The sequence below is a fragment of the Hyperolius riggenbachi genome, chromosome 5 (genome assembly GCF_040937935.1).
Source record: "Hyperolius riggenbachi isolate aHypRig1 chromosome 5, aHypRig1.pri, whole genome shotgun sequence".
NCBI lineage: Eukaryota > Metazoa > Chordata > Amphibia > Anura > Hyperoliidae > Hyperolius > Hyperolius riggenbachi.
This window is the reverse complement of record NC_090650.1, coordinates 142,883,569-142,904,743: the sequence shown is the minus strand read 5'-3', so window position 1 is coordinate 142,904,743 and position 21,175 is coordinate 142,883,569. Positions and strand designations below refer to the sequence as shown.

Sequence of the window (21,175 nt, the reverse complement as noted above, 5' to 3'; positions counted from 1 at the left end):
GTAGGAGGCGCTCAGATAGATTCGGTACATAATATTCATAGCAATAACTCTATAGTATAAAATAATAAAACGTGGTCCTACCTTATAAACTCAATAGGCCTTGGTAGAATAAAAATACATTTATTGGGCATTTAAAAAGACAACACGTTTCATGATGTGAGCCGCTTCCTCAGGTCGCGTTTAGTGCCTTCAAAAGATTGAACAGGGCACTAAGAGACTGAAGGTTACAACTTACACAATAAAAACAATCTTTGGGCTATTGATTGCATGTATACATAACATCAAAATGTAAACACAATCATAATCATAGTATTCACGCTATCTACCCACTACCCCTTGTCATGGGTACCAACCACCCCAGGTGGTCATCTTAAGGAGCTGCATCCTTCACCCAACATACACAAGGCGGGGTGGGGCGGTTCCTCTCCACATGCTGTTGTAGAGTGGTTGCCTCTTTTCGCAACCCAGCTTTGAGAGTATAACTTTATCACTCTAAACACTGCTTAAAAAACAGCGATAATACACCATATTGGGCTCCCGGTCTCCTTTTGTCTTTTTGTCTCTCTACAAGCTCCAGGTTACAATTTATCTCTCTCACAGGTAAAGCTATTCTAGATTAACTGAGGAAGGATTTAGGAAAAGGTGTGTACATCCTGTAAACCCTTCAAATAGCAAACTGTATCGGTAAGAGTAGACTGTTAGGATATATAGATTTATATATCTTCTGCCACTTACAGTAATCTAAAAGTACTGCTGCTGCCACCTACAATACAATTCTAGTACTGCATTCTAGCTGTATGTTAATGTTGTGTCTCAATAAAGTTGGTTGTTGTTCCTCTGACCATGAGGCTGAGCTAACATGGTGTCAGAAGCTGGGAAGAGAACTGGTGTTTTTTTTTTCACTACTAAACTGCATCAAACAGGACTAAAAGCTGTCCCTGCATACTACTAGCATCTTAGCAGCCACACAGAGAGAAAATGGCTACAAACAACATACCAATTCCGGGTGCAATGGCCTGCACAGGAGACCTGGCAGCAAACTGGAGATTCTTCAGATCACAGTGGGAGGATTATGAGGTTGCTACTGAACTGGACAAGAAAGACCCCAAGGTAAGGGCTGCAACCTTACGCTCAGTGATGGGGAGAGACTGTCTGCGTGTATACCAGCACCTCACACTGTCTGACACTGACAAGCAAGATGTACAGAAAACACTGGATGCATTACAGAGCTATTTCATGCCTGCCAGGAACACCATATATGAGAGATATGTCTTCAATACCACAGATCAAGGTCAGTCAGAGAATATAGACCAGTATGCCACAAGGCTGAGACAGCTAGCTACTACATGTGAATTTGGTGAATTGCATGATGAACTCATCAGAGACAGGATAGTACTTGGATCAAGGGATATCAGTGCAAAGAGAAGAATGCTGAGGGTGTCTGACTTGAACTTACAAAAAGCTATAGACATGTGCAGAAGCCATGAACTCACAGAGCACCAGCTACAGACAATGCAAGATAGGATCCATCTGAAAATGGCGCCTGAGAATAATGGCGTACGGTGTTGCCGCTAATCCGTTTGCCGCTTATCGCTATTTAACGTTAAAGCCTCATTGTTATTTAACGTTAAAGCCTTATTGTTATTTAGCGTTAACACACAGAACCCTCTCTGTACCTATCCCTAACCCCTAAACCCCCCCTGGTGGTGCCTAACCCTAAGACCCCCCTGGTGGTGCCTAACCCTAAGACCCCCTGGTGGTATCTAACCCTAAGACCCCCTGGTGGTGCCTAACCCTAAGACCCCCCTGGCGGTGCCTAACCCTAACCACCCCCCTGGTGGTGCCTAACCCTAAGACCCCCCTGGTAGTGCCTGACCCTTAGACCCTCCCCCCCTGGTGGTGCCTAACCCTAAGACCCCCCTGATGGTGCCTAACCCTAAGACCCCCCTGGTGGTGCCTAATCCTAACCACCCCCCTGGTGGTGCCTAACCCTAAGACCCCCTAGTGGTGCCTAACCCTAAGACCCCCCTGATGGTGCCTAATCCTAAGACCCCCCCAGTGGTGCCTAACCCTAACCTTGACAGTGTTACATTAAATCCATTCACCATTTTGCAGTTAAATAACGTCTGCTGTTTGGCAAATGAACGGCACTATTGATAAATAACGTTAGTGTGTGCCACTATTGATAAATATTGTTAGTGTGTGCCGTTTTCTTTTTTTTCCCCCTGTGCGCCATTATGTGGTACTATCGATAAATAGCGATAAGCGTATCTTTTTAATGCAGCGCCATTTTTATGCATAGGCGCTGTGTGCCATTATTCACTGATCCGTGCAAGATAACAAGGTAGAGAAAGAGACTGTGCATTACACTACAAAGTCACAGTACAGAAAGGAGCAGACACCCAGAATGAGAGACATATATGACACCTGTGGGGCAGTGTACTTTGCACTGCACATATAAAGAAAAAAGATACAGACTTTTATATTTCAAGTTGTCAAAAAGCCAACCACAAGCCACTCCTGTCAGCAGATACTTGTCAGAAAATGGGCCTTCTCACACTGAATATAGAGCAAAATGTGTTATCAACAGAACATAATGATCTAAAAACTGTTCAAGATTCACCACTAACATATGAGAAGATCACAGCAGACTATAAAGATTTGTTCCAGGGTCTCGGATGTCTACCAGGAGAATATCATTTAGAAGTGGACACAAGTATTACACCAGTGCAGCATCAGCCGCGCAGAGTGCCAGCTCCTCTCAAGGCTGAGCTAAAGCAAGAAATTCAGCGCTTAGAGAAACTTGGAGTACTCAAAGTCACAGTGCCCACACCATGGATAAGCAGCATGGTTGCAGTTAAGAGACCAGGCAAGTTGCGAGTGTGTATTGATCCAAAGGACTTGAACAAAGCAATAAAAAGGTCACATTATCCAATGCCCACAATAGAGCAAGTGCTGCCTAGCTTAGCAAGAGCAAAAGTATTTTCAGTTTTAGATGCCAAAGATGAGTTCTGGCAGGTCAAGCTAGATACAAAAAGCAGCTACCTCACTACATTCTGGACGCCTTTTGGAAGATATCGGTGATTGCGCATGCCTTTTGGATTAGCCTCAGCTCCAGAAGAGTACCAGCGGAGACAACATGAGGCAGTAGAGGGCCTGCCAGGAGTGGAAGTTATTGCTGATGACATCTTGGTATACGGTTGTGGAGACACCACGGAAGACGCTACAGCAGATCATGACAAGAACTTGATTAGGCTCCTGGAGAGAGCAAGAAAACTTAACCTGAAGTTAAATAAACAAAAGCTGAGACTAAGATTGTCGTCAGTATCCTATATGGGACATATACTATCTGCGGAAGGTCTGCATCCAGATCCAGAGAAGATAAGAGCTATTCTGGAGATGTCAAAGCCAGAAAATGTACAGGCAGTCCAGAGACTTTTAGGTTTTGTAAACTATCTTGCAAAATTTCTGCCTCACTTATCCGATGTATGTGAACCCCTCAGGAGGCTTACTGATAAAGACAGTGTATGGGTATGGCAAACCAGCCATGACGAATGCCTTGACAAAATAAGAGCACTAGTCATCCAGTCCTCAGATACTATGATGTCAATGAAGAAGTAACAATTCAATGTGATGCTAGTGAGAAAGGACTTGGAGCAACTCTTTTGTAAAACGGTCAGCCTGTTGCCTTTGCATCACGAGCACTGTCACCAACAGAGCAGAGATATGCCCAGATTGAAAAGGAAAGTTTGGCCATTGTTTTTGGCTGTCAGAAAATCGATCAGTATATACATGGAAAGATGCTTGTTAACATTGAGTCAGATCACAAACCACTGGAAAGTATTTTCAAGAAACCTCTTCTAGGAGCCCCAAAACGTCTACAGCGCATGATGCTACAGTTACAAAAATACAACTTAAAAGTTATGTACAAAAAGGGGTCTGAGATGTACATTGCATATTTTCTGTCCAGACTAGAGCAGCATTGCCACAGAAACATGTCACAGGAGATACCCCACATTATGACATCTTTTCCAGTCAAGCTGAAGAAGATTTTCAGCATGAGGTAGAGCAGATTAACTTTACAGAATATTTGAGAGTGTCAGACTCCAGACTGCAACAAATTCAACGCCATACTGAGCAAGATGAAGTATTACAGTCACTGAAAACAACTGTTCTATCAGGTTGGCCTGATAAAAGGGAACAAACGCCAGCGTGTATTAGAGACTTCTGGGGTTTTAGAGATGAAATCACCATGCAGAATGGAATTTTGTATAAAGGACACAGAGTCATCATACCCAAAAGTATGCGTCCAGAAATGATAACACGAATCCACTCGAGTCACCTAGGCATAGATGCATGTCTTCGCAAGGCAAAGGATGTGATATTTTGGCCACAAATGGGTCCAGATCTGATGGCTGCAATTCAGGACTGCAATACTTGCAATGAATTTATACGCAGGCACACGAAGGAACCTCTTATGACACACAGTTTGCCAACTCTACCCTGGAGTAAGCTGGGAATGGACCTGTTCTCTTTGCATGGACAGGACTATTTGATAGTAGTCGATTACTACTCAGACTTCTGGGAGATAGATGCATTAACTGACACAACGTCAAGGACAATAATTGAATGCTGCAAAATACATTTTAGTCGGCATGGAATACCTAACTCGGTCATTACAGATAATGGACCACAATTCGTCAGCTCTGAGTTTGACCAATTTGTTAGAAAGTGGGAATTTGAACACATTACATCATCCCCGTACCAAAGCCAATCCAATGGCAAGGCCGAATCAGCTGTAAAAATAGCAAAGACACTTATAAAGAAATCCAAGAGAGATGGCAAGGATCTTTGGAAAGCTGTCTTAGATTGGAGAAATACACCAACAGAAGGGAATAAAAGTAGTCCAGTCCAAAGGCTTATGTCTAGAAGAACACGAACTCTTCTTCCCACAGCTCAAAGGCTACTGGTTCCCAAAGTGATTGACGGAGTAGTCGAACAACTTGAACTTAAATGCAAAAAAGCAAAATTGCACTATGATAAAGGAGCCAAGGAACTCCCTGAGTTGACTATAGGGCAATCAGTACGCATGCAACCAGCACCTTCCTCAGGTGACGGACTGTGGCGGAAAGGAACATGTGTACAGCAAGTTGCTCCACGCTCATATGTAATGGAAGCTGACGGACATTTGTACCGAAGGAACAGGAGATTTCTTAGAGCAACAGAGGAGAGAAGTGATACAGATAATAAGGAACCCTCTACGACGGACAGGGACAGTCCAGCTGTGAACATACCTGACAATACATTGCTAAATGAATCGGAGTTGGGGTCACCTGCAGATGATGATTCTGCACCCCCTCGTTGCACTCGAACTCGAGTTATCAGAACACCTTTGAAATATAGAGACTACATCCTCTAACTTGTTTTTTCCTTAGATGCAGCAGTCCACAAACTGTCTTATGTTTAGTATTTACTTATATTTGCAAAAGAAGGGAGATGTTAGGATATATAGATTTATATATCTGCTGCCACTTACAGTAATCTAAAAGTACTGCTGCTGCCACCTACAGTACTATTCTAGTACTGCATTCTAGCTGTATGTTAATGTTGTGTCTCAATAAAGTTGGTTGTTGTTCCTCTGACCATGAGGCTGAGCTAACATAGACCATCACCAAGATGCTAATAATAAACTTATGATATACATGTACACAAAGCAGAGCAGAGTCATGTGAGGTATGCAAAAGCCAATACATCATAGTCAGGAAATAGCAATACAGGAGATAATGGTCCTGATGCAGGAAACTGTGGTAGTATTGCCGTGCATACAAGCAGAATTATGTGAACATAGACTTATGTTATGAGCAGAGTTTAAAGTATTGCATGTGATTCAGTGTCTGTTCTCCTGCAATATGCTACCGGTGCTTGTAATTCATTCAGTTAGCTGCCCTAAATAGAGTGTGTCACGAGTCTCACGACCTCTGACCCGGAGGTAGTTTTGCGGGCACATGCGTGGTAAAAAAAAATTCAGCTCTCAGACTGTACTTCCAGTTCTCTCATGATCTCTGCATGCTGCAAGAGAACTGGAAACGTGGTCTGAGAGCAGAAAATGTCTTGCCACACATGCGCTGGCAAAACTTCCTCCGGGTAGGAGGTTGCCAACACACTCTGGCCGGGGTCACTAACAGGACAAATTACAAGCACAGGTAGCATATTCCAGGGGAGCAGGCACTGTGGAAAGTGTCTGCAACAATGGAAGAACATATACTATGGGCTCCTTTTGACCTATCTTGTTCATCTCGGTATTCCTTAAACACAGTTAATGCATACATTTTTGCATAACTTGCCCAGGGCTTAGTGAATATGTACCTCCTATGTATCATCTGCTTTACTTTGTGTACAATTACAGTATATCATACAACATATTATTAGTATTACTTTACATTCGGCTGTGCAGGTATTTCTGTTCATTAAGTATAGGTTAACTGTGGACCAGTGCACACTCATTGCGTGCATGAAAAAAGGGCGCTAGGAAAAAAAGGGCCCTGCTGGATATCGAAATGGTGCCGGTGCATAACGAAATCTCAATGTGAACTTGATTCTGGGAGCACCCACCACCAAGCTCAAAATTTAAAGTGTGCGCCCAGATCCTCTTCCCTGTACCACGGGGTCACAGTCCAAGATTCCAAAGAAGGATCTGCACCATACGAAGTATTGATAATTGTAATGATCCGCTCAGCTGTCTGCACAGACAGACAGCTGTTTGACCATTCCTTAAGTCTGAAGGCTGCAGGTCTCTGGAAGAGAGACCTGTCTTCACTTTGCAAGCTTCAGACTTGCTCTGCTACTAAGTAATTTGCATACATTTGTCATGCAAATTGCCTAGCTACCTCCTTTGAAGGCTGGCAGTATAAATACCATGTTCTCCCAGGATCTTTTGCTGGTCATGAAGGTTTGTTCCTGCAAACACTCCCAGAGTGTCAGCCTTGCTGTCCTTTGCTAAGATTATCTTAGAGTAATTCCTGCGGACTGCACTAGGCATTCCTTCTAGTGCAGTCAGGTTGTATTATTTGTATTGCCTTGTTATCCCTCTCTGTCTCGATTGCCTTGTCGCCAGCGGCGGTCGACAAGGAATCGTTCTGTCTGTCTGGGAGTGTAGGCCAGAGCTGCGGTTGCTACTGGTTGCTCCATCTGTCTGTCTTGCCGTATGGATCGTACTCGTTCTGGCAAAAAGAGCAGTGGATCTTGCTAGCTCTGTTTCTGTACTTGGATCACACTTGCTCTGGTGAAAAGAGCAGTGGATCTTGCTATCTCTGTTTCTGTACTTGGATCACACTTGCTTTGGTGGAAAAGAGCAGTGGATCCTGCTAGCTCTGTTTCTATACTTGGATCACACTTGTTCTGGTGGAAAAAAGCAGTGGATCCTGCTAGCCCTGTTTCTGCACTTGGATCACACTTGCTCTGGTGGAAAAGAGCAGTGGATCCTGCTAGCTCTGTTTCTCTACTTGGATCACACTTGCTCTGGTGGAAAAGAGCAGTGGATCCTGCTAGCTCTGTTTCTCTACTTGGTTCCCACTTGCTTTGGTGGAAAAGAGCAGTGGATCCTACTAGCTCTGTTTCTGTACTTGGTTCGCACTCGCTCTGGCGGAAGAGCGGTGGATCTTATCTGACTTATTCCTGTTGTTCGTTCGTCTGTCTGTCTGGAGCAAACGCTTGCGGTTGCCTGTGGTAAGGCAGCCGTTTAGCAAGCGTTCCTGTTATTTGTTCATTTGTGTTCATTCTTTAGTCAGGGTGGCGTGCTTGTCTCTGTTGCGCTTATCGTGCGGAGACTGCGCCTAACGCGCTTGTCGCTGTTGCGCCTAACGCGCGGTGACCTCGTTTAGGTATTGCGTTTGTTATTTTCGTTGACATTCTCATTGTATTATATGCTGTGCCTTTCTCTCTGCTCTCTGCTCCTGCGTTTAACCTTTACTCTGTCTTGTGTCACTGTTGGCAATCGCCACTCTTGCGATTGCGTTCACACTTTGGTCTGTTGTATGTCGACCGTCGCCGGGCGGCGACTAGATTGGTAGACATAGATACATTCTGTCTCTGTGCTCTCTCCCTCGAGAGAAACTATCCTGCTCTGTATTGCCCCATTACGTACAATCATTACTTGGCATCTGTGGCTGTGCAGAGAATCTGTTCCTCTGCACTCCACAGCTCCATCTGCCGGCACGAATCCCCCTCTACAGGTGCATAGCACCATTGCTGGGTTCTCTCCGATTATACGCTTGTTTAGGATTTCCGCAGTGTCAGCGCATATCCTGTGCGCTGACCACGGAAATAATTACACAATCGTTGCAATAACTCTGATACTTTATTTAAGTCATAAAAGTGACAGGCAATGTTGCCTGTCACTTTTATGACTTAAATAAAGTATCAGAGCTATCAATACTCCGTGTGGTGCCGATACTTCTTTGGAATCTTAACGAAATCTCAATAACATTAAACATTGTTAACGATAAATACAGTTTTAAAACAGACGGGAGTTGATAACAAAAATATATTAACATTAATAATCGTAACGCAGTTCAAAAATACAGCTTAACCCAACCCTACTCTCAAACAGAACCCTCCTGTAAAGAAACGCGGAAAAGCCGCCGCATGGACGCAGGATGAGGCGGCTGTTTCCGCGGCTGGCATAGCGGAACGCGGAGAAACCGCCGCGTCTGACGCGGCGGTTTGCGCGCACAGGCCTGCTACTGACGGTTTGACCAGGCGCGGGGAGGCCACCGCACGTGCAGATAGCGGTGTGTCTCACCCCGCGTGCAGGCCAGCAGAGACATTGCAAAACGTGACTGGTGTGGCTGGGACTGATAGTCCACACAGGTTCAGAATGACGCGTGCGCGCACTGAGAGGCAGAGTTTATATGACAGCCAGAAGAAGGTCAGTTGACCAAGCTGGTCAGCTGACATCTCCACCACTTTTCATTGGTCCAGCACTTAAGGGTGGCGCTGGAGAGCGCTATAGTATATATACTGGGTGCTGGTCATTCTCTGGTTGTCTGTCGTTGCGATCACTACGTGGTAGCACTCAGGCCTTGTCTGTTTCTGTGTTCTAGCATAGTTTCCAAAGGTGTTGACATCAAGGAGTTCACACCTTAGCATTAGGAATATTGAATTGTATTATTTGTTATGACCTTCTGCCTGCCTGACTATTCCTCTGAACTCTGATCCTGTACCTTGCTATTTCTGATATCCTGTTGCCAATCTCTGCTCGTTCCTGGACTCTGTACCTGCCTCCTGATTCTGTACCTCATTATTCTGATTCTCCGTTGCCTGACCCTGCCTGTTATTGGATTCCGTACCTGCCTCCTGATTCTGTACTTTATCTGTCTGTGCGTTGACGACCTGGCTTGGCCGACCTCGAGAACTAGCCTTACTGTTAGAGGCAGTTCCCAGATCTGTTAGTGACACCCGCTCATTGGTGTCACTCACGCTCTGTCCTTCCCACATTCTGCTTAGCTCCTCCCCCGGGAGAGTCTAGGCTTATGGAAGGAGCATACTTCTGTGCAGTATTCCTTACTGCCTGTGTACCTACTCCTTAGGTACAGTCCACTGTGTTACTGTTACACCCAATCACTCACTTCTCGCTCAGGTGTCCAGAGGTTAGTAGATATATCTGATTATCGGTGATACTGCAGATCACCAATAATCGGGTATATTCTGCATTCTCGGTGATACTGCAGATCACCGGTAATCAGACCCTCTCTGTGTTACACCAATCGTTACACCTCCCCTGGTGGTGCCTAAAACTAACCACTCCTCTGGTGGTGTGCCTAACCCTAACCCCCCACACCCCCAGTGTTGCCTAACCCTAACCACCCCTGGGTGGTGCCTAACCCTAACCACCCTCCCTGGTGGTGCCTAACTCTAACCACTCCCCCTGCAGAAACACCTTTTTTACACATAGAAACAATAATATCTTTGATAACATAAAATATGTACATACAAGCAAAAAAATATGACAAAAACTATAATGTTGCAAGCTTCTTAAACAATAACATACTTCAAAAACGTTACTGTTTTAATATTGTTAAAGATATTTACCTTTTTTCGGCATATTAACGATAATTGCATTAGAGTCTATGGCGGCGCCCATTTCAGCCACTAGCCGCCGGCGCCCTTTTTTCCTACTTCCCACTTATCCTGTCACTATTATAACATGAATAAAGATGGTACAAATGGTTAATGAAAGACACTTATTGATGGATAAAGAGGCAGACATAATTTGCAACTCAGGCCTGAGTCTCTTTTCATATATGGTACATGTAAAAGAGCATGTATGCAGTTTTCCTGTGATTGTTTTTTGGTTGTAATCTATGTAAAAATACCATTGCAAGCACAGTACTACGTGATCTTTGTACAATTCTGCTAGGCGTCGTGAAGCCCTGCTCTTCATTTCCCAAAAATTGCAGTCGCACCATGCATAATGGCAATTGCCCACAAAAATTGTGCCGCAATATATAGGAAACCATATTAAGAATACACTGCAAATCGCAATCAGAATCATAGCACGTTCGCAAACGCAATCACGATATGCAGAGGAAAGGGGCTCCAAGCCATACAGAGAGCAGACGGAGGATGGCAACATGTATAATGCTCCCTCGGGCTAGTTTTACATCACAGAATTTGGCAACAGGTTCCCTTTTAGTTTAGCTGCTTTAAGTCGTGTGGCCATATTCTTTAGGCAGGAGTTAACTGATAAATGGAAAATAATTATATATTTAGATCTGTGCCTGAATTCCGGCTTTAACTGCAGCTGTCTGCGCATGGACATTTAGCAGCTCCAAAATGGCTTAATTTAGATCTTCAACCTTTAAAATCCTGTGGTTATTAAGCCAACGCCTGCCTCTATCCAATTATCTTAAGAACAAATGAGTAAGCAAATCATCTCTAAATAAAATAACAGCGAAATAAAACTCTGTTTAAGTCATTATGATGCAGACTTAATATATTTATACTTCTAATATTATAAGATTGTCTAAGTGCAAACAGGTCATGTTTTTTCCTTCCACAGTCTGATGACAAGTCTGTTATGCTAAATGCTTGAGTTTAAAATATGTTTTGCTGAAATCTGACCTCTTAAAAGGAACATATGTTTTCTTACTGACTAAAGCAAAGTGGACCAACGTCAGCATTTTGTTTCATAGTTCTGGATGGCAAACGATAGTATTCTTGTGGGTTTTGTTCTGGCTTATAGATTGCCTTTGTAATCACTTTTATCATTCCTTCTTGTCAGCAATGTCTGGTTTCCAAAATGTGCACTAAACATTCACAGGACTATGCAGACCTGAGTTTTCTCTGAATCTTTATTTAGCTGTTTGCTGGTGTAATCAGAAATTAATCTGCAGAATGAACATTTTTATACCCAAAATGTACAAATTCTATTACATGCATGGAGGCTGACAACAATAAAGATCAGTTAATACCTTTAGTGACCAACTATACAGTTGAAGTCGTGCGCAACTGTGCATGCACGGCCCCTTCGCAAGCCCGTCTCGCTCACGTGCATGTTGGTGGAAGCGTTCTGTGCATGCCCTGTTCATTCTTTCAAGTACCATGAGTGCGCAGAATGGTGACATGGGCGCGAGTAAGACAGGCGTGCAGAGGGGGCCATGCATGGGACTTTGGCTGAAGTCGTCTCTCTAGTGGAGCTGCCGTGGGAAAAACAGAGGGAGCCCTTAGGATGCCGAGAAACCTCACGGACTACGAAGGGCTGGAGGAAGCCCCAAGTAAGTTCATTTGGCCATTTTAGATTACTGTTGAGGGTCCCTTTAAGTTTCTTCTTCAAGCATGATACAGATACACGATACAGAACTGGAACAGAGCAGTAAAGGTATTACCTAACTCCACATTTGTTAGTTTCATCATGTTAGCACATCTGCTCCATGACTAACACAGGTGTAACGTATATGTATAAAGCAGACCCCCCCCCCAATAATTATGTTTTAATGTCGGTTTCATATATTCATGTCATCATAATAGATCCAGATTTGTAATTCGGGGATTCTAAAGAGAGGACACACAGTTCCCCCAGAATAGCTGCTTTGATTCCTGAGGCAGGGGGAACCAGTTGTACGTTCTTGGTTAGTGGGGAGTTTTTCTTAGTTGCAATGTTCCGGCCCTAGTAAAAGGGTGTCCTCCATCTAATTTCAGGTATGGTGATTCTTTTTTTAAGACTTTTCCAAAACTTTACGTGTTACACTGTTACGTGTAATCTCCTTGATTCTCTCATATGCTGGAGAAAGAGATGAGTGCAGTGTGTCACATGACAGCTTCCCTGATACTCATTGCAGTGCTGTTTGGTAATTGCAAGTGGCACAGATGATGGTCACATGTTATGCAGAATGCTGATTGTTGTTAGCTGTGATATGCTGCACTGTCTTTGCACAGATGTGATTTCTGAGTAATATAACGTTGTGTTATACAAGATTTTGTGTGAGTTGTACTGTTCCTGCTCTAATAAAAGGGTGTCCTCCATATCATTCCTGATTGTTTGATCCTCAATAAACACCCAGCCTCTACCCACCCCTATCGCACTGTGGCGTTTATTCTTCATATGTGCAACACGGGACCACAGATCACACAGAGAAAAAAGTATATAGTTATTCCTATAATTCTTCTTCTATACTCTGTTTAGCTGTCCATTAAGCATTTGTAGGCCTGAAGACAATGTCAGATCATCATTTTATTTGTTTATATCTGTGTATCTCATATATAACTACACAAGTGATTGTCAGCTAACAAAGTGTTCACTACACTTCTGTTACACTTATTTCAGTTTTAGTGTCACTGATAGTGTATTGCTTATTATTTCCTTTAAAAAATATTTTAAAACAAAAAAATAGATTATGATGTTCTGTAATTTTACACCCCACTAAGAACCCGACTTCATACTTGTTTGGAAATGTCAGAAGGCAAATGCTCTATGGTTTTTCAATGTTGGCATAACATTAACATTGTTACGCTTTATTTAATTTGGTGGCTGACATTTCTTTTTTTTATGGCACAGGAGGAAAGATGATGGCATCTTGTCCTATAAAGATCACCTGCCAGTCATGCAGGTTGTCATCGGTGATACCCATCGTTCATCTTCAGAGGCAAAATTGACTGTTGATCCACTAAGATGTTATGGAGACAGTAAGTTTTTTTTTTATTTAACTTTTGGCGCACCATCCAATGTAAGACGTGACAAGATCTACCCAAATGCTTCTGTTTGATGTTATTGAACCCTAGAGGAACACTGCTATATGTTTGATTACCAACTTAAAAGTTTTTCCACTAGAGGAAAAAGCAACAGGATAGCAACATGGCCTATCCACTTGTTTCCCACTTTACTGGAGGAAGCTGTTTACAACAGATTACCCTGCACAACTACTGTTTCAATAGCAGCATATGGGTGGTCCCTCCCACCTCCTATGCGTACCGTGTAAGCTCCTGTATATAGTTATACCTTTATTTTATGTTGAGCATGCTGAAGAGAGTTGTACTGCTCGAAGGCTGTGGGGTAACAATAGCCCCCGCAAACACTGCCATTGGGGGGGGGGGGGACAGGCGTTTCGAGCTGGTGGGGCAGTCTTGTACAGATCAGCAATGGAGTGTTATACATTACTTGCTTATGGTTGTGATACAAACCATGCAGTTAGTTAATCACCATGCAGCTTCTGTCCCAGTCACATAATATGAGATTGAAGCTACCTGGTGATTGGCTGGCTGCATGGCACTTAAACTAAATAGGAAGTGAAAGGGATCTGTATCGCTGCTGAGAGCAGGTAATGTATAATGCTCTGCTGCCTCTCCTCCACAAAATTCAGCTCCCCTTCACTCACTGCTCGTTGTGCTGCCCTGCGGCATACTTCAGACCTCAGATCAGCGGTGACATCACTGCTCACTTCCTGTGTTTGAAGTATACGCACTGTCACTGGGCACCATTTGCCTAGCTGTCTCTTCACTGCGGATGGGTTTCCTTTGGCCTGATGTCTAACTCTGAACTATTCTGCAAGGCAGCACAGCGAGTGGGAACTGAACTCTGAGTGTGAGTCACTGCCCAGCTCTCTGGTGGTGGGGGGAGGCTACCTATACTAATGCGGAGGGGAGAAAGGAACTGTAAAGGCTTCCTATATTGGCCAATAATGGCAATCTGTAGGCTAGCAATCTAATTTTAATCCATTTCCCCACCAATGCCTCTTGCTGTTCCCCCTCCATATGCCCCCCTTTAAGTAAAGTGTACCTGAGTTGTACAAAGTAGCAGCATTTATACTTACCCAGGGCTTCCTCCAACACCATGTACTCCGTGGACTCCCTTGCCATCCGGCCAGGTGGCTCCATTCTTCTGTAGTGATAGGCAAACATCGCAAATGCTCGTACGCAGCGGCCACCATTAAAGTCAATGTGTCTGCCTGGTGATATTTGAACATTTTCATGTGATAAAAGTGGTACAATTTGTTAAGAGTTTGAAAAGCACCAATGTACAGGATCCCCCCCCCCCCCCCCCCCGCAGCTCCTCTGGCCCATCTTCCCCCTTCCCCTCGTGTCAGTGGTTAGGAGGGCCCGGCCAATAGATCTATGTGTGAAATGGGGCCCAACAGAGTGTAGTCATGCCCCCGCTCTAAGGCAAAGTTTATTACCCTGGATGTTGTAAGCAACAGTAGACTGGAGGGAGTTAAATGGTATTTAACATTTAGGGCCCATATCCAATTCACTTTTTCTCCTACATTTTCTCTTAGATGATATTTTCACATTATAAATGAAATGGCTTGTAGTTCACCAGCAAGCAAGAAAATACTCATAATCATTTTGGCAGTACCTTTTCACCTACTTTTTGGTACTTTTTCAGTTGCAGAGTGCTGAAAGGCTATTTTAAACAGAAGATAAAAAATTATCTCCTACTAGAAAACTTGGGAGAAAAGTTGAATTGGATCAGGCCCATAGTGTTCACATGCTAGTAGATAGTTTTAATGTCAACTGGAAATCGTCTTTGTAAAACATTTGTATTTTGGGTAATGATCTCTTAACACCCTAATACAAGAATCCCTGCACTGGATTTAATATTCTTGCAAAACCATTATTTAAGAACAAAAAAAGAGCACTTACATACCGTAATTATATTTCTTGAGCAATTTGACATCTTAGCAGAAGAGGTAATAAGAAATGTGCTGCAAGCCTCTTTGTGGTTAATGAGGAAATTCTGCCAATCATACTTGCTTTGTGATAAAAGATAATAGTAACTGCATAAAAAGAACACTTCACAGATGGGACGCTCCTACCAATGTCATCAGTGCTGCAATTTATTTTCATATTAGCCAGGTTTATTATTGCACAAAAACGCAATCAATCCTGGGGATGTTAGGGGATGTTAGTGAATATTAGTGTTTGATTTGATATCCTTGCTCATCAAGCAGTGTAATTAATAGACCGGTTTCTTTGTTAGATTAGAATTTTCAGATGGATGCAATAACTTTGCCATTCGTTCTCTTTGTTTTTCTTTTTTTTTTTTCCTGTGTTGAGAATGCAGGAAAATAATTGCTCCCAAAGCAAGAGATTCGCATATGTAATTAATACTTGCTGATGAACAGATCTATTTAAAATGCAGTAATCTTGTAGTATCTACAAGGCTGAATTTATTAGACCAGGCCTAAATAGCACATTATTAAAACACATTTTCCATCACATTGCATCTTTTAAGTATTTAGGAGAGGTAACCTAGAAATACCTCAACAAATCTTCACGTCTATCACAATATTGGGCATGATTCACAAAGCTTTTTCACCTGTTTTCACCTTATCTATGTAACATTTTTAAAGCGGATCCGATATGAAAAGCTAACTATAACAAGTAACTTGTCTATATATCTTATCTAAAGTTTAGATAGTTTACACAGCAAATCTAGTTGCAAACAGCTTTAATAGAAAATGATTATTTCTTCCTGTGATACAATGACAGCAGCCATGTTGTTTGTAAACATTACACAGAGGCAGGCTTATCTGTATCTTCAGCACTCAGCCTGTAAAAAAAAACATAATCCCCCCTCCTCCCCTCTGCCTCTGAAATCAATGGCTAGTAACACCTCCTCCTCCTCCTGCCCAGACTGAGCTCCCATGAGCCCTTGCATCTGCCAAGGCTCTCTGAAAAGCTGAGGGCGTGGTATGTCCTTGCTGCTTTTAATCCGAACTCCTGATAAAACTCTTGATCATCAAAATACAACCATCATCACAGTGCTGCATAGTCCTGGACTTCATGAGTAATCACATGAGCTGTGTACATATGCTAGAAGCAACTAAGGTGGACAATAACGCCTCAGCCGCTCAGTCAGTGATCAGCCAGCTGAGACCAATGTTTTCCCTACTCACCCGGCTCCCACGTGACATCACACACACACCGCTCTGTTTGCCCTCCACTCCACCCCCTGCATAGCAACAGAACACATCACTAGATACATCTGTAAAGCCTTGGCCCTGCAATGTCGCCCAAGGGATCAGGTCCCAATTTCCCCAGATGACATGCCTTGTATGTGTGTATGAGGCTTTAGGCAGTTCTTCACAGAAGTGCTTGCACAGACCTGCATTCGCAACTTGGCAACGGCAGATATGAGACTTATGACCCCCAGATTAGGTAGGATGTTCCACATATAACATACATAAAGAGGAACTTCATCCTAATCAGTAGCCAATACCTACTTTCCCATGAGAAATATTGACCTTTTTCCAAATAGATCATCAGGGAGATCCGTATCGGTGACATTTTGGTGAAACCCCTCCCACAGTATGATGTGAGAAATAACAGTTTCCAACTGCCAAGCAAGCATATATATATATATATATATATATATATATATATATATATATATATATATATATATATATCTTGTCACTAACTGTCCCTCAAAGGAGCTCACAATCGAATCCCTACCATTGCCATATGTCTATATTATGTAGTGTAAGTACTGTAGTCTTGGGCCAATTTTTAGGGGGAGCCAATTAACTTATCCGTATGTTTTTGGAATGTGGGAGGAAACCGGAGTGCCCGGAGGAAACCCACGCAGACACAGAGAGAACATACAAACTCTTTGCAGATAGTGCCCTGGCTGGGATTCGAACCAAAGACCCAGCGCTGCAGGGCGAGAGAGCTAGCCACTACGCCACCGTGAATTCTAAGTATTTGAACATTCCACAGAGATCACCTGCTCGTACTAAAGATGTCACAAGCTGTGATAATTTTATAATGTGAATCTGGGTAAGGATACATTTTACAACATTTATATTGTAAAATATAAGAAATTTTATTTATTACATTATTTTCACTACAGATCCTCTTTAACCCCCTACCGACTGCCTAACGGCAATCGGCGGTGGAGGGGTGGCAGCTACAGGACCGCCTAACACCGATTGGCGTCAGGTCCTGTAGGCGGAGATTAGCAGGGAATGCGCGTGCATTCCCCACTGAGTTATGGAGCTTCGCTCTGTAAACAGCTTGCCAGCTACGATCGGAGCTGGCAGGCTGTTAGGGAAAAAATGTTCTTTTAGTTTGCACAACGCTGTGATCTAGCTCAGCGCTGTACAGGGGACAGCTTTGTCACTTGTCACAGTGTGACCCTAACTGATAAGAAATTCCCCTTTTTATCTCTTTCTTTCTCTCAGAAGCAAGTTTCTGCCAGGAAAGTGTTTTATAGCTGAAATTTCTTATTAGTGAGGGTCACACTGTGGTCACTTCCTGTCTGAGTCAGGACTGAGTCAGCCACTTACATACCTGATATTTAACTATTTCAGACAGAGAAAGAAAAAAGGAACACAGCATAGTTATTTGTGTGCTAGGCACTGTACATACACATATCTATCTCATCATGTCACATTTCACTTTGAGTATCCTTTAAGAGGTTGAGCAAGCATGTTTTCCAAACAACATAATTGAGCAGGAATATTTGCTAAATAACATAACTAGACAACCTGTCCCCCGACCAGATAAGATATTAGGCATGCATGTACACCAAATAACACAATTAGGTAAGCATGTCCAACAAATGACCAGAATAAAATAGAAAAATATTTCTTTCTGGGATCTGCTCCCTCTTCTCCTAAGCCATGAAAGTGTATTAGATCTGCTACTGTCAATCTGTTCTCTGTTGTTCTCAGCCCACCTCAATGACACTCCCTCCCCTCCCTCTACATAACTGCCCTTGCATTGTTGCAGAATAGAAATGATCGATGAAATATACATTTTGTTGCAACTTGTATGAAGCTTGGAATTGGAATAATCCAATGCATTTCCTGTTTATTTCAACTGACCCAACTCCATTTTGCATGCAAACCGCAGCAAAATTTGCTTCAAGTCAGAAAAATGAGCATCCCATTGACCTGCTCTAGTGCAGAAGGTGGAGTGAAAAGACTAACACAGCCTGGCAGACTAGGCTGTTCCCCGACGTGCACATACAAACAGAGGGGTACATTCATATAAAGGAGAAAACCACTGAGCAGATGAGCAGGGAGGTTAGAGGAGGCCAACAAGCCAGGAGACTTCCAAAAGGCTCACATGGATCAGCCTAATTGAAAAAAAAATGAGGGGCAGTTTATTAAGTTTCTCAGCGTTCTTCTTCTTCCTCTGATGTCCCCTCCCATGCTCTAAATATCACTACAACTCTTATTTAAATGTAGTTCTTCTGTTCTCAGTAAATGATTCCCTAATAGTTTCTGAGCGTTTTGTATTCTGTTTCACAAAGCACACAAAAGCAATGCTTTCTCTTTATTACCTGATACAGAGTGAACTTGGGATAAACGTGACGTTAGTTGTCTAGTCAGAACACAATGTTTTGAATCGTTCAAGAAACCTTCTTCTCAGAAGTCTTTGAATAGATCAAAATGTAGCTGGTGGCACAATAAATCATACATTGCTTTTACCTGAGAGCTCCTCCATAATGTAGTTTGTTTACCAGCTTTTGCAATACATCAAGGTCAAATAAGTGTGTGTGTGTTTGTGTGTGTGTGTGTGTCTTCTGAAAAACAAGTTAGCTTATTATTTGTTGTTTTCTATATAATTAATATGATATATCGAAAATAAAAATGCACATTACAATGCAAACCATATATCCACAATGTTAGTTAGACAACTTGCCCCTAAGGAGTAAAGCTTTCTTGGTTACCAAGCCTTTGAACAGACCAACCGCATAGATTAAAGCATTATGCCCAAAGCTTTTCGCATCTCACATTTTTTTGTGTTTTTTGTTTTGTTTTGTTTGTTTTTTTTGAAGATCAAGGTTATGGCTTGAAGGAATTGCTAAGCTACTGTACCATGTTACTGTGACTGCATGAGTTAGGAGGAGTTAAAACTTCTCCAACATTCTAGAGTTGCCTATATTATAGAATTCTTGGCAGGTGAAAATTCTCTTTTTATTATGATAATAACAGACTAACCAGCAAGCTCATGGTGACCCAGAACTCATTGGAGTGTGTAAGGGACTACAATGGTCCTAAAAGCCCCCTTACTAAAATGTTAAGAAAAACAAAAGTTTGCTTTCTTAAAACAGAAAGAATTTGCGATAATTCAGGTTGGAGTGAGCTTGAGATGTCTCCCAGTGCATCACTGCTGAATATATGCAAATTAACCATTGTACCCTTAGAAGCTAAACACACCTCCAGAACCGCTGGAATGCAATGATGTGTCAGTTTGTTAATTTGTACAGAGCCATAATAATCCAACATGCATACAGACTGTTTCGGATTGTTTGATCCTCATCATTGCATGGCATGGATGCACTGATGAGGATCAAACAATCGAAAATGATTGTAAATGATAATAAAACTCCAGATTTTCTCCAAAGAGCTCATCTTATATCAAAAAAAATGTCAGTACTTAGCAATTGAAAAAGTACAACAAAGTTGGTAAATAGATAATACCATACTCATCTTGAGTAATTTATTGCTTGGTGGAAGCTTTTTGTTGATAAGATTTGAAAATATCTACTTGGAGTACACTCAGGAGAAAAGTTTATAGTAAATGGCCCGATGTTCTTTCCTGTGTATGTAATAGAGAAAACTGTAATTTATTCAAGAGTCAAGAGTTTGTCTCTTATTCCCGATCTTTAGGCGTTGTTGGGTGGCCACTGTACACACACTTGATACACGATAGATTCTCATGCAATGTGGTCTTTATCCCCCTCCCTGGCCAAGTTTAAACTAGTACGTCTACGTAACATTCACAGCTTCCTGCAAGTATTTTATCTGTCTCCTGGAATTGTATTAGGGCCCTCTGAGTCTTTCAGTCCACTACATTATCTACTACTTCATTCTAGGTTCAGGTTTGTAAAGAGCAAATAAAAAAAACACCTCCTAATTTATGAGAAAATAGGAATAAAGTAAAAAGGTGAAAAAGTTTAGGCTCTCCACTCGGCAGGTCAGCTTAAGAATTAGCCCAGCAGGTAGAACAGAACATTTGAAAGTTACACAATGCAAATCTTTCACTTGTAATATCCTTTCAGCACATTAATATATTTATTCCGTTTTTCATCTCTAAAGTGTGATTCATAGCAGATGTTACTGAAATCAATGATGTCTGGCTAATTATAACAAAACGGAAGGCAACACAGCTACTAGTAGAACATACTAGATTTCATAGGAATAATTGTTTCAAACAAGTACTTACATTTTAAATCCTTTAACACACAATTGAGTTTCCTTAATCCCGTCCGAGTTATGTTTTCACAGTTACAAATGCAAACTATAAGTAGTTGGTGAGTTAAAAGAGGTGAAGGGAGTTCAGGGATTCATTTGAAAAGGGTGCCTGGAAAAAAGGCCACCTGACATAGCCGAGATTTCAATTATAAAATGGTTCTGGATATAGATGAGATTTTTTTCAGCTATTAAAGGGTGCTGGATATAGCTGAGGTTTTTATTTTTTGGTTATAAAATGGTGCCGGATATAGCCGAGAAAAGTGACCTATGTTATTTTGAACTGATATAACCGAATTAACTGATATAACCAAATTTAGTTACCTTCTGATATAACCGATCATTTATATATCCCCCCCCAAAAAAATCAGCTGTATCCAGCACCCTTTTATAGTCCAAAAAAAAATCTTGGCTGTATCCAGTGCCCTTTTATAGCCAAAAAAAAAATACATTGGCTATAAAAGGGCGCCCTTTTA

The 21,175-nt window shown here is 42.2% G+C and overlaps 1 protein-coding gene and 1 long non-coding RNA gene across 11 annotated transcripts in view; one reads left to right on the top strand and one right to left on the bottom strand.

Annotated features, from left to right (window-relative positions):
• The window catches only part of LOC137518458 (uncharacterized), a 49,719-nt gene extending 32,919 nt beyond the window's left edge, over positions 1 to 16,800 (bottom strand). The window contains exon 1 of the long non-coding RNA XR_011020823.1: positions 16,719 to 16,800. This is a non-coding gene — a long non-coding RNA (uncharacterized lncRNA). The remainder of the gene's footprint in view (positions 1 to 16,718) is intronic.
• CNTNAP2 (contactin associated protein 2) overlaps positions 1 to 21,175 on the top strand; it is a 2,604,396-nt gene that overhangs the window by 2,223,820 nt on the left and 359,401 nt on the right. For all 10 annotated transcript variants that reach the window (XM_068236339.1, XM_068236338.1, XM_068236337.1 and 7 more), the window contains one exon: positions 13,055 to 13,182. In XM_068236339.1, the coding sequence (XP_068092440.1) occupies positions 13,055 to 13,182 (128 nt within the window). The remainder of the gene's footprint in view (positions 1 to 13,054; positions 13,183 to 21,175) is intronic.